Genomic DNA, 14,931 nt, shown 5'->3' with positions numbered 1-14,931 from the left:
ATAGCAAATGTGTGATTTTGTGTGGGTATGTTCCAGTAATATTGTATCCATAATTTGTATTATTTAGCATGTTGGATAGTGGGTTCAGAGCAAGGTAGAACCAGAAAGGACTTAATGAGTCTCCTTGGTATATTCCACGTTTAATCTGTATTGGCTGTGATGTGATATTATTTGAATTTGTTTGGATATTAAGTGTGGTTTTCCAATTTTTCATTACTATGTTTAGGAACTGTATCAATTTAGGATCTACTTTGTATATTTCCAATATTTGTAGTAACCATGAGTGGGGTACACTATCAAAAGCTTTTTGGTAATCAATGTATGCGTAGTGTAGCGACCTTTGTTTAGTTTTAGCTTGATATGTCACCTCTGCATCTATTATCAGTTGCTCTTTACATCCTTGTGCTCCTTTGCAACAGTCTTATTGTTCTTCATTTATAATTTTGTTCTGTGTTGTATGTGTCATTAATTTCTGTGTAATGACTGAAGTTAATATTTTGTATATTGTTGGTAGGCATGTTATGGGGCGATATTTAGCTGGGTTTGCTGTGTGTGCTTGATCTTTAGGTTTCAGATAAGTTATTCCATGTGTAAGTGTATCAGGGAATGTGTATGGGTCTGCAATGTAACTGTTAAATAATTTATATATCTAAAAACAAAGATGATGTGACTTACCAAACGAAAGCGCTGGCAGGTTGATAGACACACAAACATACACACAAAATTCTAGCTTTCGCAACCCACGGTTGCTTCGTCAGGAAAGAGGGAAGGAGAGGGAAAGACGAAAGGATGTGGGTTTTAAGGGAGAGGGTAAGGAGTCATTCCAATCCTGGGAGTGGACTTGCCTTAGGGGGAAAAAAGGACGGGTATACACTCGCGCGCACACACACACACACACACACACACACACACACACACACATATCCATCCACACATATACAGACACAAGCATATGTGGTATCATCTTGTATGTGTCTGTTTCTGCTTGTATCCACCGTGCATGCCTGTTATGTTGTACCGGATTTGACCATATGTTGCTCCAGAAGTGTTCCATGTCTGTTATGTTTGGTGGATTGTCTGTTTTAATGTGTGTGTTATCTATTGTCTGGTAGAATTTCTTTTGGTTTGTGTTGAATGTTTGGTTTTGTTTCCTTCTATTTTCACTTTTTTTGTATCTTCTAAGTCGCTTGGCCAATGCTTGTAATTTCTGCTTCTTTTCATCTAATTGCTCTATCGCTTCTTGTTGTGAGATTTTACCTAACCTTTTTCGTTTTTTTTCTGACATTTCATTTCTTATAAATTGTGTTAGCTGTCCAATGTCTTTTCTCAGTTTTTCTATTCTGATCTGTAGCCTGTGTTGCCATGCTAGATTTGTGGGTTTCTTCTGTGTGTTGGTTGGTTCTGATCTCAGCCTAGTGTGTATATTTAGTGTAGTGAGTGCTCCTATATAAACCAGTAGTTGTAACTCTTCCATAGTTGTGTTTTCATTTATTTTGTTGTGTATGATTGTTTTGATAGTTTTTATTGTTGTTTCGACTTGTGGGTTATTTGGCGGTCTATGCAAGAATGGTCTAATGTCTGTATTTGTGTCTTTGTATTCTATATACATCAGCTGAAATTTTTCTTCTATATCTAACATGTGTGTCACTTCGTGTTCTATTTGTGCTTGTTCTGGTGGCTGTCTTAAGATTTCGTTTTCCTCTGATTGTTTAATTGATGCGTGTTGTTCTTTGTTTGTTTGCTCTGGGAAGTTTGAGTCCATTACTGTATTTTCTTCTTCTTCTGATTGCAAATTATTTTGTTCCAGTATTTGTTGTACTTGTTGTTTGATGTTTTCTAATTCTGACTGGGGTATCCTGTTATTTTTTATTATTACACGGATCTGGTCAGCTAGTCGTTGTTCTGTTAAAAATTTTAATTCTGGGTATCTGGTAATAAATGTTGTGTATACTTGTGATCTGTATCCAGTTGTGTTGGTTCCTAGGTTTGTTGCTTGGTAATAACAGAACATGAGGTGTCGATTAACTTCATCTGACCATCTCATCCTCTGTCTTTGTTTTCCTTCTAAGGTGGTTGCAGGAAGCATATCCTGTAAAACACCTCTATTTGGATTTAAATCATTTTCCAGTTGGCTAGCAGTGTCGTTACCATTGTGGGCGGGCATAGGGTTCAAGCGTCGTCCCCGACCATGATGGCACTTGTCCGAGGCTTCTTTCATTCTGTCCTGAACCGACTAATCACACTAAAAGGGGGGTTAGCCCTATTAGTGGTTTGTTCTTTTCGTCGCCTTTTATGACTGGCAGAACATACCGGAGGCCTATTCTTTTATTATTATTATTATTATTATTATTATTATTATTATTATTCAAATATAGCAACCACTTCACATCTGAAAAAACAGTTACACTGCATTTGTGATTCCCCAGTGCACTCTTTCAGTGACAAAATATAAGAGAAATGTAAATATGAGAAAAAAATATTTGCAATTAATTAATATATAATGGAGTGCAAAACTTGACCATGAAAGTAATTTTCCCACGATATGTCACTGCCAAGTAGCACAGCTCAATGAAACTTGGACCATACATAGAAAGACCTGCTACAGCATATTACAAATGGTAACTGAAACAAATATGCAACGAGACGAACCGAAATGACACTTGTTCAGAGACAATAATTACACTGAAGTCACTGATTTATGATGGTCCCTTGGACATCACAAAATGCGAAACACTGTTCTTAATAGGGTGTGTGTGCTCTGCAATGTGCTTCCAAGCTGGTCACAAGGCTAGTAACAAGTCATGCTAGGGCATTTCATTTCTCCACTAGGGCAGTTGACAACTGTTTGACTGTAAATAGACTTCAAAGGTCACAACTGTTTGATTGTCATTGGTACATGTGAACCTGCTGTAGTCCATCTCCTCAATACTCCTCACAGGTGCTCAACTGTATTCAAGTTGGGGGAGGGGGACAGAAAGAGCGAGCCAGTCCATTAACCAAATATCCTCTCGCTCCAACCTACATCCACCTACACAGTTTAAAGTGGTCGTGCAGCTGTCAGCCATAAAAATGAAATCCGAGGCAAATAAACCCCTGACAAGATGCACTCTGGGAAGAAGTAAACAAAATAATGCTGAATTGTGAGTGCACCGTGTTCAAAGATTTGGAGGCCAGTACACCCATGCCACATTATGCCTCCCCACACCATAACACCTTGACCACCGAAGTTTGACTACATGGAATAAAGCTATCTACAAATGGGATGCTGTGATGTGGAAAATCCTAATGTTACTTATAATGTATTTCCACATTGTTTTCTGTTTATCTGTCATAGTAGTCATATGTACAACCCTGCCATTGTACAAATATGTATTAACTTCTTACCATTCTCTCTTCGATTGTAATATGTTTAGTGCTTTTTCGTCATGCTCCTGATAACTGTCAATTTCTGTGATTCTATGAGCTTCCATAGTTTGCCCTTCCACTTGCAGCTCATTTGCTAAAATTATTAAAATAATGTTTCCCATTACATATGTTTCAGCACAACACAATTATCATCATGATTTAAATATCTATTATACATGGTACATTACAATGTTTGTTACTGAACAAGACAAATTACTCATGTAATTCTTTAATGGTATTGTCAAACACATACCTCTAATATGAAATACATTTTTGCAAGTAGGTTTCTCACAAACCAATTGTTCGGCTTGGTGGAATATGGTGACCTCCCTTAAACATTCCAAAAAGTAGGTGACATGATCAAGCCATCAAATTGCCAGTAGACATTTTTATAAAATTTTTAATAATTATTAGAAAGAACAAATTCCAGGAAATAATTTAATTCTCTAGTTTCTGTGGAGAACATGTTTTTTATCTTTGCCCAGATTATCATTCATTATTCTGCTCTTGCATATCAGCAGTTTTGTTGTGATGAGTGATGGTGACTATGTAAGCTACTGTACACGCAACAACATCACCCAACCCTCACGTGTCCGCCTGTTCAGATGAGCATAGCTCATGACGTGCACACTGCTCTCCCCCTTCCAAACCATCCCAACACAAGATGTGTCGTCAGCATGCACAGCATTGCTGCCGAGCATTGTATACAGAGGGGAAGCTTGCATCTATGCATCATGCTACTGAAGTAGCAATACATTATACAAAGTGTACATTACTCAACAAATAGTGTGGAAGTATGAAATAAATGCATTCAAGTTTGTATACACATTGTAGTCATTGTTTTGGATCACATCACATGGCACATATCAACTAATAAAAGCATTTTCACAGATACGATAAAGATCAGAAGTCAGAGTAAACAGCTTTTTCAAACAGTAAATATTTTTCCCTAATTCACATAAAATTATTCAAATCAGTAAGTATCTTGTACTACACACACTTTAAAGCAGCCTCTATTCTTCCTCAGGGTTCAAGCTATCGCCATACCAAATTTCATCGAATCGATTCAGCAGGTTAGTGATGAAAATGTGACAGACAACAGAGCTACTTTCACATTTATAATATTAGTATTGATAAAACTTTCAATTATGATATTGTTTTCCATGATTTGATTTTGATGAAATAAGACCTATATGGTGTCCCAAGCTATGCTCTAGTTACCTGCAAAAACCCCCATGAAAATTCATCAAAATATGCTGTAGAAAGCATGTTCAAACAGGCACAACAGTTTTACAGATTTATTATTAGTATAGATTTGTAGCGATTGGTTCACAGAATTATTATTGTAAAGATTTAAAAAGTTAAAACTCCTACAGATGCTTGCCTACTTCCATTTGGAACATGAAAGTATGAAATTGTCAATGGATGTAATGGTGTTCTTGATAATCTGACTCCTCTCCAGGCACAAAACCTTGCAGAACTGTCTGAAGCAGTGTTGTTTACAATTGGTCTTATTTGTGGACTTTGCATCATAAACTGCTACATGGTGCTTGAAGATTTGTGTTAACTACGTTTCCCATACTGTGAAAGGTTAACGGCTGACCCCCCCCCCCCCCCACCCCCCAAATCTTTGAAAGTCCAATATAGGGTCTTCCTCACCTGAGTAATGTTATACTGCTCACAGATGTCTTTTGTTGATATGTTCCCACTCTGAAATCATGCCATCATCCACTCTGCCTGCCTTTATTACAAGATCACTACTCAACAGATAGGATAAGCACTGAACAATACACACACACACACACACACACACACACACACACACACACACACACATAACAATAACAACAACAACAACAACACTGTTTTCTAACAATATAGCAGCTGCCTAACTGTAATGAGTAATGATACTGGAAGGGCTGAGTTGTGGAGAAATCAAAGGTGCATGGGGTAGTGAGGGAGAGGAAGAGTAGATGGAAAGGGTTAAGAAAGATAGTCACTATAGAACTTTAGGTGTGTAAAAGCCAATTTTGCCTGGCATCAATGCAAGGAGGCAAGGGAAAGGGGCAAGACCTGGTATGTGAATGCCAAGAATAAGGTACAGGAGGAAGACATGGAATATACAGCAAGAGAAATGTGTAGGGAAGACAGGGGTAAAAGGGACCAGCCATCGACATGTATTAAACATCATGCAGCAGATGCAGTAAAGATCGTACACAATGTGGGTGTTTCCACAGGTGGCCCCGCCTTTGATCGGTATAAAATGTCAGCGACAGGAGTGGAATAGTGACTAGATATGAGACAGGTCTTCTACCTGTACCAAGTGAGATATCACAGTGGTAAAACACTAAACTTGCATGCATGAGGAGTGGAGTTTAAATCCTTACTGTGCCCATCCCAGTTAGATTTTCTGAAAATTCTCTATTCCCTAAATCTTAAAACTGCTTGGATGGTTGTTTTGAAACTAAAGTGGCTGAATTCTTCCCCATCCCCTTTTTTTTTTTTTAAATCCTTTCCCAGTTCCAGCTTGGGCTCCACCTCTAATGACTATCTCATTGAAATTATTTTCAACTCTAATCTTCCTCCTTTGGACCAGATCTTTCAGAAGGAAATGTCAATAATACGGAGGGGGCTAGTAGTTTTTTAAGGGCATAGTGAGAGACCTATTTTATGTAGTTTGGATGTGCAGAAGAATATGACTTTGAGAGGGGTGGGATGAATGGTACGGAGGATATTTTTAATTTCAGTGAATGAGAAGAGTTAGTCAATACCATGGCCGAGAACACAAAATAGTTATTTCAGTCCTGGCTGATACTGTGAAACACTCACATTCAAAGATTCATTATTATAACCATGTTGTTGTGGTCTTCAGTCCTGAGACTGGTTTGATGCAGCTCTCCATGCTACTCTATCCTGTGCAAGCTTCTTCATCTCCCAGTACCTACTGCAACCTACATCCTTCTGAATCTGCTTAGTGTATTCATCTCTTGGTCTCCCTCTACGATTTTTACCCTCCACGCTGCCCTCCAATGCTAAATACCTTCATCATATCTGCACTACAACGGCATACCACTAACTCACATTTTAATTATTTTATATCCACACAGACCAATCAGGTACTTCCAATATTATTGCTTTGTAGCAAGTACTCCTAAATGGTCAACTTTTTCAATCACATGCAAGGACATGTCGAGGTCAGTTTGTTCCTTTTTTTATGAGACGCCTTGACACCCTCACTGCTTCAACCTGCTAGAGTGCCCTCACTGCTTCAACCTGCTAGAGTGTCATGAAACAATCAGCAATATTTCCATGAAAGCCCACAATGAATCTCCCACTGAAGCAGAGCTGAATAGTAATTATGACTTCAGTTTTAACCAAAGTTTTGGGGGGAGAGATTTGATACTCCACCAGAGCAAACAGAAACACAAAAAAGTCTCTTTACCCTATCTTGTTCAACAATATTACCCAAATGTATTGGCAATTTTATTTACAGTGGTACACATATACCACACTTATCAAAAACATTCCAAACAGCACAAATAAAGTTTGTTCTACTCTCCAATTTATTTCAGTGTTTGGAAGACATTTCAGGTAAAAGAAAACAATCACTGAATAATTCCATTATTTTCGTGATGAAACAGGATCAATGTTGTTTATTTTCTCTGAGTCACATCAGTAGTTACAACTACGCTTTCCTGCAGCACGAAGACAAGAAATAACACAAAAAGGCTTGCACAAAAAAATCACACAACTCTGCTACCCAGATCTGATAACTGCATGCTACTATTTTTAATTGCATTGACACATTTAATAGCTAATCCAAAGTAAATGAAATAAAAAATGGAGTGTGACAAAAACATGATTCAAAAAACTAGCAACAGTTGTTTAACAACTCAAAATCAGTAACTACCATATCACCTCTCATCCTCAATTCATTATGTAACTCAAATAGTGTCCACAATATCTAAGTACCAGCAGTCAAATGCCGTCTTGCTTCAAACACAATAACAGCAAATGCAACAGCCGTGTTGAGACTATCAACCCCAACACTTATTGGAACATGGAGACGAGCAGAAGCCAGTGCCAGGGCATATGAGCTGAGCCCATGGGTCTCACCACCCACTATCAGAGCTATGTGTGAAGCCAAGTGAAAGTCAGCCTTGTTGTAATAGAGCAATGGTGTCACATGACTTTGTAGTTGAGAACTGTCTGCCGCAAATGTAACACAACCATCCGGCAGGTGCTCGGGAACAACTTCCCATGAAAGATCTTCTATTAACTGCAAGCGGCCATGTGCACCTGCTGCACTGCGTAACACTTTGCTGTCCCATAGATCTACACAACCTGTAACATTTTTGGATGTTAACTGCATTGTACAAACATGTGGCACAGTGGATAGAGAAAAGATATTACAGAAAAATTAAATGATGTGAAGATGACAAACCACTTTACTTAAGTTAAAAATATCTAATTAACAACACATAAAATACTGTTTTCAAAATACTTAATACCTAAGAACCTACTGCTAGTGCTACATGTGTTCTTTGAAACACACATCAGGCAGAGAAATACTACATTTCATTAATACCACTGTAGGCCAAATGAAATCTATACAAAATGAACTTTTCTAAATACATGCAAGATTTCTATGCCACAGTTCCACTATTACAAAGAAACCTTCTGTACAAAGTATATGGCCGCCCATCACAATTAAGTCATGGAAAGACATACATATGGTATAGGACACGATAATTCATTTTACTTGGCTTTCAAATATTTTCTACTACAGTTTTCCTGAAAATTTTCTCTGATCTATGTTGTTGTAATCATCAGTTTTAAGACAGATTCAGTGTAGCTCTCCACTTTAGTCTACTTTGAGCAAATCTTCTCATAGCTGCATAAATACTGCAGTCTGTTTTCATTTGAACCTGCTTACTGTTATGAAGCCTTTCTCTCCCTCTTCAATTTTTACCCCTCCATTACAAACTTAAATAGCCTTGATGCCTCAGGCTGTACCCTTTCAACCTATCCTTTTTTTTTTTCTGGCCATATTGTGCCACAAAGTTCTTTTCTCCCCAAAACTGATTCACTACCTATGTGTTAGTTACTCAGTATACCCATTCTCTGTAACACCACCTATTAAGAGCCTCTACTCTCTTTGCTATATACTGTATATCATCCACATTTCACTTCCATAAAAAGCTATGCTACACACAAATACTTAATAAAAGCTTCCTAACACCTAAATTTATATTCAGTTAGTGACCCATCTCCTATTCGCACAGGTAGCACTTAGTATCTACAGCCAGATGACTTGTCTTATGTAGCAATAATTTTGTTTAAGGGGCACTGCATAGAGTTACGATTAAAAATTGGAGAACAATGATAGGTAACCAAATATCATCACTTTCATATAAATTAAATGATTTAAGCACAGGCGCCACTTGCTGGTATACTGCAGCACTTGACAGTGTGAGCAGACAGCCTGACTGCAACCCACAATTGCAGATTATCGGTACACTCACAACAGCATGTGCTACCAATATATTCTGAAACACCATGCATAAAAATGGGATTCTTCCAAAGCTCATACCTCAGTTTCTATGGATGATAGAAAAGTAGGGTTAAGTGTTTTGGATAGCTCTTGAGCTAGGGACCATCTGTATACCACCCAAAAGATCATCTTACTATAACTATCCGACAGTATATGGTTAAGTTTTGAATATTACACACCTCCTCCAGATCAGGCAAATACAGCAAACTGATTGGTTCTTTTTTGCATTAGATGTGGTCTACCATATGCCTTAAGAGTCACCATTTACTTCATGGGCAGTTCCTGAGAAAAACTGCAGCATATATCTAAATAACTAACAGCAGCAAACTGCTCAAATTTAAATGATATATTCTCTAGGATTTCTCTAGAAGTGCCATCTTCTCATTTGCAAAAAGCCTTATTGGTTATCCAGAAACAGCCCTAAAAATGGTTTCTGGGTAACAAAACCAAGCCGTGGATTCCAAGATGGCTTTGCACAGAAAATGGCTGTAATTTTCACAATATATTCCTACGATGCCAATCTCGAACAATCTTGAAAAATTTTTTCATTGTCCAGTTTTGAAGTACAGAAGTTCAAAGTTACCCTACTTGTACATGTAAAATACACATGTAAAATCTGATGTCAGGCAAACACAATGCAAAATTTTTTTGCACATAAAATCTGGATTGAGGTGTACAATTATTTTTGCAATATTTCGTTTTCACATATGTAAACTATCAAAATTTTACCGAACCATAAATTTCTTTTCATATTAGTGACATGCTTTGCTGTAGCAGTAGGAAGAAGGGAACCAGTGGGAAAATGCTCCTATCGGAGCCCAAAGAAGGTGAATACGCTCCTACTTAAAAGACTCAGGCTGAAAAGTGGATCCCAACTGCCTAATTCTTCCCTCCTCAGCACCTTTAAAAATTTACCCAAAATTTTGGTATGCAAAAATATTTACAATTTTTTATGCTGAGGGAGAACAAGGCAGTAGCAATGACAAAGGGGGTGAAAAGTAATAATACTACAAGAGGATAGACGATGGTTGTGTTATCGAAAGAGTGCAGGGGACAATGGCAGAGTGAGAGAAAGAGAGGGACAAAGCAGCAGGGTGAAGAAAAAGTGAAAGAGCCAGTGATAATAAGAGACAGTCTTATGACAATGAGGAAGAGAGAGAAAGTCATAGTGAGAAAAGACAGCAGCATTGTGAAGGAATAAATAAGATAGCAAAAGTAAGAGAGAGGAAGGCAGAGACAGTGATAGTGACAGGAGACAGTAGTGGCAGGATGGAATAAAGGAGACTGTGGCTGTGAGACAGGAGAAAGTGACAGTTAGAGAGAAACAAAGAGATAACGACAATGGGTTGAGCTGAATGAGTGGGTGAGAGTGGGCAAGTGGGGATGGATGAGTATGAGCAACCTGCGGCAATGGACTAGTGGATAGAGCGAGTTACAGTTAGGGGAGATTGTGGGAATGAGAGGTGAGTTGCATGATAAAAAGAGCAAACTTTTTGGGAAAGCTTTAAAGGTGCTGAAGAAGGTAGAATGGGGCAGCTGCTACACCACTTTTCAATTCGAGTATTTTACACAGGAGCACCACTTTCTTTTGAGTTCCAATAGGGGCATTTTCAGCCGGTTTCATTCATTTAAGACCCAACATATATTATATACAGGTCACATTGTGAAATTTGATGTACTATGTTGTGCCCACAAAAAAGTAAGGGGAATGAATAAAAAGAAGGGGAAGAAGTGCATGAGCGATGGTATAACATATTCCAATCATGAACAGGTTCAACAAATAAGGAACGAAGCATATGTCTGACCTAACTTCCAATTTTGTTCTTTGTTATGGTGTTACACTAATTTTTAACATTTACAAACAACCAAACATACAGTGCATTCCATATTTTCACATCACATCACATGCTTTCCAAACATTACAAAGCTTAACAAACATGCAAGCAGGTATGCAACAGTTTTGGGAAAATTATAAGTTCATCACAGGCTTTGCAATCAAAAGTGATACAGACCTACAAGTATCCGTTTCAAGTGACATATGCCATACCTTCAATGACAAGTAATATAAAGTAGACTATTTATGTTATAACTGGTAAACAGCATTTATATTAAAGAGAGAATATAGATAAAATGTACTGTTCATGTCCAACTAAAAGAACATACTGAGGGCAGAATAATTGTTTCCGTGGAAAATAAATTAGGCCAAGTGATTCCACACACACATGGGTTCGTCCCGTGCTATATACTACAATATGCGAACCTGAATACTCATGATGGGGAGGTTAAAACTTACACTCTGTGGAAAAACAGGTGGTAAGGAAAAAAGAGGGTCGGCATTCTATAAATATTGTAAAAAACGTAAAAGAAAGTTTCTATAGAAACAATGTTATGAAAAGGATAGATTGTCCCTCATCACATAGAGGAAGCACTGAGTTGTAGGCAGACACAGTCAAAAGACTGCTAAACATTTAAGTTCAGATTTAGAGTCTGGTCACAGTGGTCATGTTTGTGTGTGTGTGTGTGTGTGTGTGTGTGTGTGTGTGTGTGTGTGTGTGTGTGCTTTCTATTTCCAAAGAACACCTTTTAGCCAAAAGCTTAAATATTTAGTAGTCATGATTGTACCTGCGTGCAACTCAATGCCTCTTCTGTTTGAAAAGTAGCAATTTCTTGTTTCATAATATTGTTGTTATTCCAGACTGGACTTTCCACAGTTAAGGTTCGACAGCAAGGGACACACATGAACCATGATATCAACCATATGTCCACTACTCAATCCATAAAACAAATATTACTTAAGTTTGTCTTCTGTTCTGCCACCCACTGCCTACACAGTATATTCTATATATTCAAAAATGATGCATGCCTTACATTACATTAAAATTGTTAATACGCATAACAGCATGCTTGCATACTCTGGGGCGATACACAGTTTCACAAAAACATATTTAATGATATTATAATATAAGGGATCATGTGTGTGCATAAATTTTCTTTGTAAAATAATTACAGGTTATCCTATGTCTACTTTTGATCTGCAGTACCACACAAAAACTTCCTCTGACACAATTACTGAATAAGTGTCAGGTTTTCTCCAAGTTAAATCTTTTTAAATAAAGAAGACAATCTAAAGTATCCTGCCATCCAATAAAGTTTAAAGATATAGGAATACATATTTGAAGGTACATTTACATCATCCCATAGTCTGCTTAAACATTTGATACGTACCCTGAGGCTCCATATTATGCTAAATGACAGTCATCATCATTTTGAACAAAAAATTTACATGGCATTAACAGTTGAAGGTTATGTATACGACAATGTACTAGCTACTTATAACTGTTCTGTTCAGTGGTGTGCAAAAGAATCTACGTATAGGAATAATGCAGCTGACCACTTATTTATGTCTGATAATCTGTATAGAAGACAGTGTAATGTTGCAATACTCCTGTTATATAACTCTTCTATTTGCCTTTTGTAGCATAAGAGGAGAGGTAATAATAATATGGCACTTAATCTCATTTGTGCTTGGTAACCCTTAGTCAAATTAAAGAAATTGAAGACCGATTGCATCTGATGAATGATACAGTGTAGATACCACCAAGTTTTTCTGTATTGACCCATACATTTCTATAGCTTTTACTTCTGCTCTTAGATGCCTGGTATGCACATCAAGCATTTGAAAATAGCGTGAATGCTCACACAGCCACATACAAATAATTTTTGTAGAGCAGCTAGTGTTGATATCAGCCAAGGACCCAACAGCAGCAAATTTAAATGGTTGGTTCTTGATCTGGTCAATATCAAATTGTTCCATTTGGAATTACCATCAAGAAAGAGCTCCAATTCTTAGTGAGGTTTTGCAAGTCATGACTTATAATGGATTATGTCCACAAGTATTGAAGACTGTTGTATGTGCAGTACATATGTATGACCCAGATGACAAAATACATTTTAATGTGAGCAGTACCTTTGGTTTATCAACTGTTTCAGCAGAGCAGAGAATTTCACTTGGTCTTAGCAGTGCTAATAGGCCCTAGTGCTTTTCTGTAATGTAATGCTCTCTGAAGCCACTGTATTTCCTATTAAAGTTCCTTTTAAATGATGGTTTTTCCCTTATTTGGCTACTGCTACAAAACCTTGTGTAATGGATAGTGTGCACCGTGTGTACATTTTGCAACTGTCAACAAGCATGGACGCAGCACAGTGCTCCAACTCTTGACTCTGTGGTACAGCTCAGTGTACAAAATTAACTGCATTTTGAAGGGGCCTTGCACAGTAACCAGTTAATAATAAATGTACGTGGTGTCTCCCTAACTCAGAACCTGAAGAGGGTGCTTCTCTTAACAACATCTAAAGCATGTATGTTTTACCCTAACCACAAGTTCTTAATCACCATTGTGTACATTGTTGCTGCAAAGCCCAAAAGTGAGAAAAAAACTGAAAAGCAACCATAAATACAGATCCCTATCAACGGGAATGATGGTTAACTTGAAATGGTTTTTTAAGAGAGATAATTCTCTTGCACACCAGGCAGTATGTCACCACTCAAAAGGTTGAAAGTGCTCTGGCATAAGAAGTGCAGTAGAAATTTAGGAAAACAATGTAAACTCCCACAGACAGTTGGATCAGTATGTTGTATCTCCATGTAGCGTTACATTCCTTCCCATATGAATATGTGTATTAACTGATGTCTTAGTAGAAGAGCCCTGGCATAAGATCAAGTTATCTAGTATCTCTTAAAACCTCATTAAAAGTTACTAAAAGACTTCTTGATTTCTGAGATCTAAAAAAGCAACAACTTACATTAAGTCCACTAGGTAGGAATTGCAATGCAATTTAGTAAAAAGTGCTAGGGGGATTTTCTTCTTCTCTGTTCTCAGTGTGCAGTAACAGCCTGGTACTGAATTTGGTCTTTGCTAGTGCATTGTCACAAGCCTTGTACCAAATTCACTTTCAGCACAGAGAATGTGAATTTGTAACTGTTGAAGAAGCAACCACCATCCTCCACAGCTGAACAGTGCCATTGAAATTTAACCTTTTGATTCAAAAATCTAGGAAAAGACAAACTGATACTTATCATAAAGAAGACACATCAAGTCGCAGCCATGCTCAATTAAAAACACTTGTATAAAGCTTTTTGCCACAGCCTTCATCAGTAAAAAGAGAGACACACATCATTTGCGCACACAAGCAAGAACACTTAATGTACACACGACTGCCAACTCCATTGGAGTTTCCATTATTTGACTGACCTTTTGATGTTGTTAGTCAAAACTAATGCTCTACAATAATGTTCTTTCATGAGCAATGAATTAGACAACTTTTGATATGATGGTGGTAGCAACACATAGAATCCACTAAATACCAAAAATATTAAGTGACCATACAGATCCATGATCACTTAACCACAAAGCACAATTCTCAACAACTGATCAAATTTAGCTCAAAGGAACCTGAAAATGTGCTCAATACCATTAAGATCAGCTGAACTGGAAGATGGGGGACAGGTGCATACACATAAGCATCCTCATGTTCATGGACTGTTCTTCAAATCATTCTGGTAATTCAGAAGCGGATTCACTTAGTGAAAATACAAGCATTTAGGGGTGCTGCTTGTGAATAAATGGCTGCACAAGTTGGAGAGTAGGTTCCATTTCCACCACCTCATGAAAAGTGTTCAGTACATATGTAATATGAATCCCCACATGTGGTATTTGATAAACTTATGTGTGTATTAATGTGTACTGTGACTCATCAGTACAGAAAACCTTTCTCCATACCTCCAACATGAAATGGTGGTGTTTATGCACCATGTGCCATGTGATGTGTGATGACCATAGTGACACAAGTTGGACAGTGGCCTCTGTACACCATAGAAGATGGTATGGCTGCTCACTGGTCATTGTTGTTATCAATCAGCATTGAATTGGCAGATGATCTGCTGCACTATCATCTATCCACTCTCCCCATCT

At 37.7% G+C, this 14,931-nt stretch overlaps 1 protein-coding gene across 2 annotated transcripts in view; it reads right to left on the bottom strand.

The window, feature by feature from the left end:
- Positions 1–7,026: 7,026 nt before the first annotated feature.
- LOC126251801 (rRNA methyltransferase 3, mitochondrial) overlaps positions 7,027–14,931 on the bottom strand; it is a 72,897-nt gene continuing 64,992 nt past the window's right edge. For both annotated transcript variants that reach the window (XM_049952449.1, XM_049952441.1), the window contains one exon: positions 7,027–7,749. In XM_049952449.1, the coding sequence (XP_049808406.1) occupies positions 7,370–7,749 (380 nt within the window). In that variant the 3' untranslated portion in view covers positions 7,027–7,369. The remainder of the gene's footprint in view (positions 7,750–14,931) is intronic.

Source organism: Schistocerca nitens, chromosome 1, assembly GCF_023898315.1.
Source record: "Schistocerca nitens isolate TAMUIC-IGC-003100 chromosome 1, iqSchNite1.1, whole genome shotgun sequence".
NCBI lineage: Eukaryota > Metazoa > Arthropoda > Insecta > Orthoptera > Acrididae > Schistocerca > Schistocerca nitens.
This window is presented reverse-complemented; position numbering and strand designations above follow the sequence as displayed.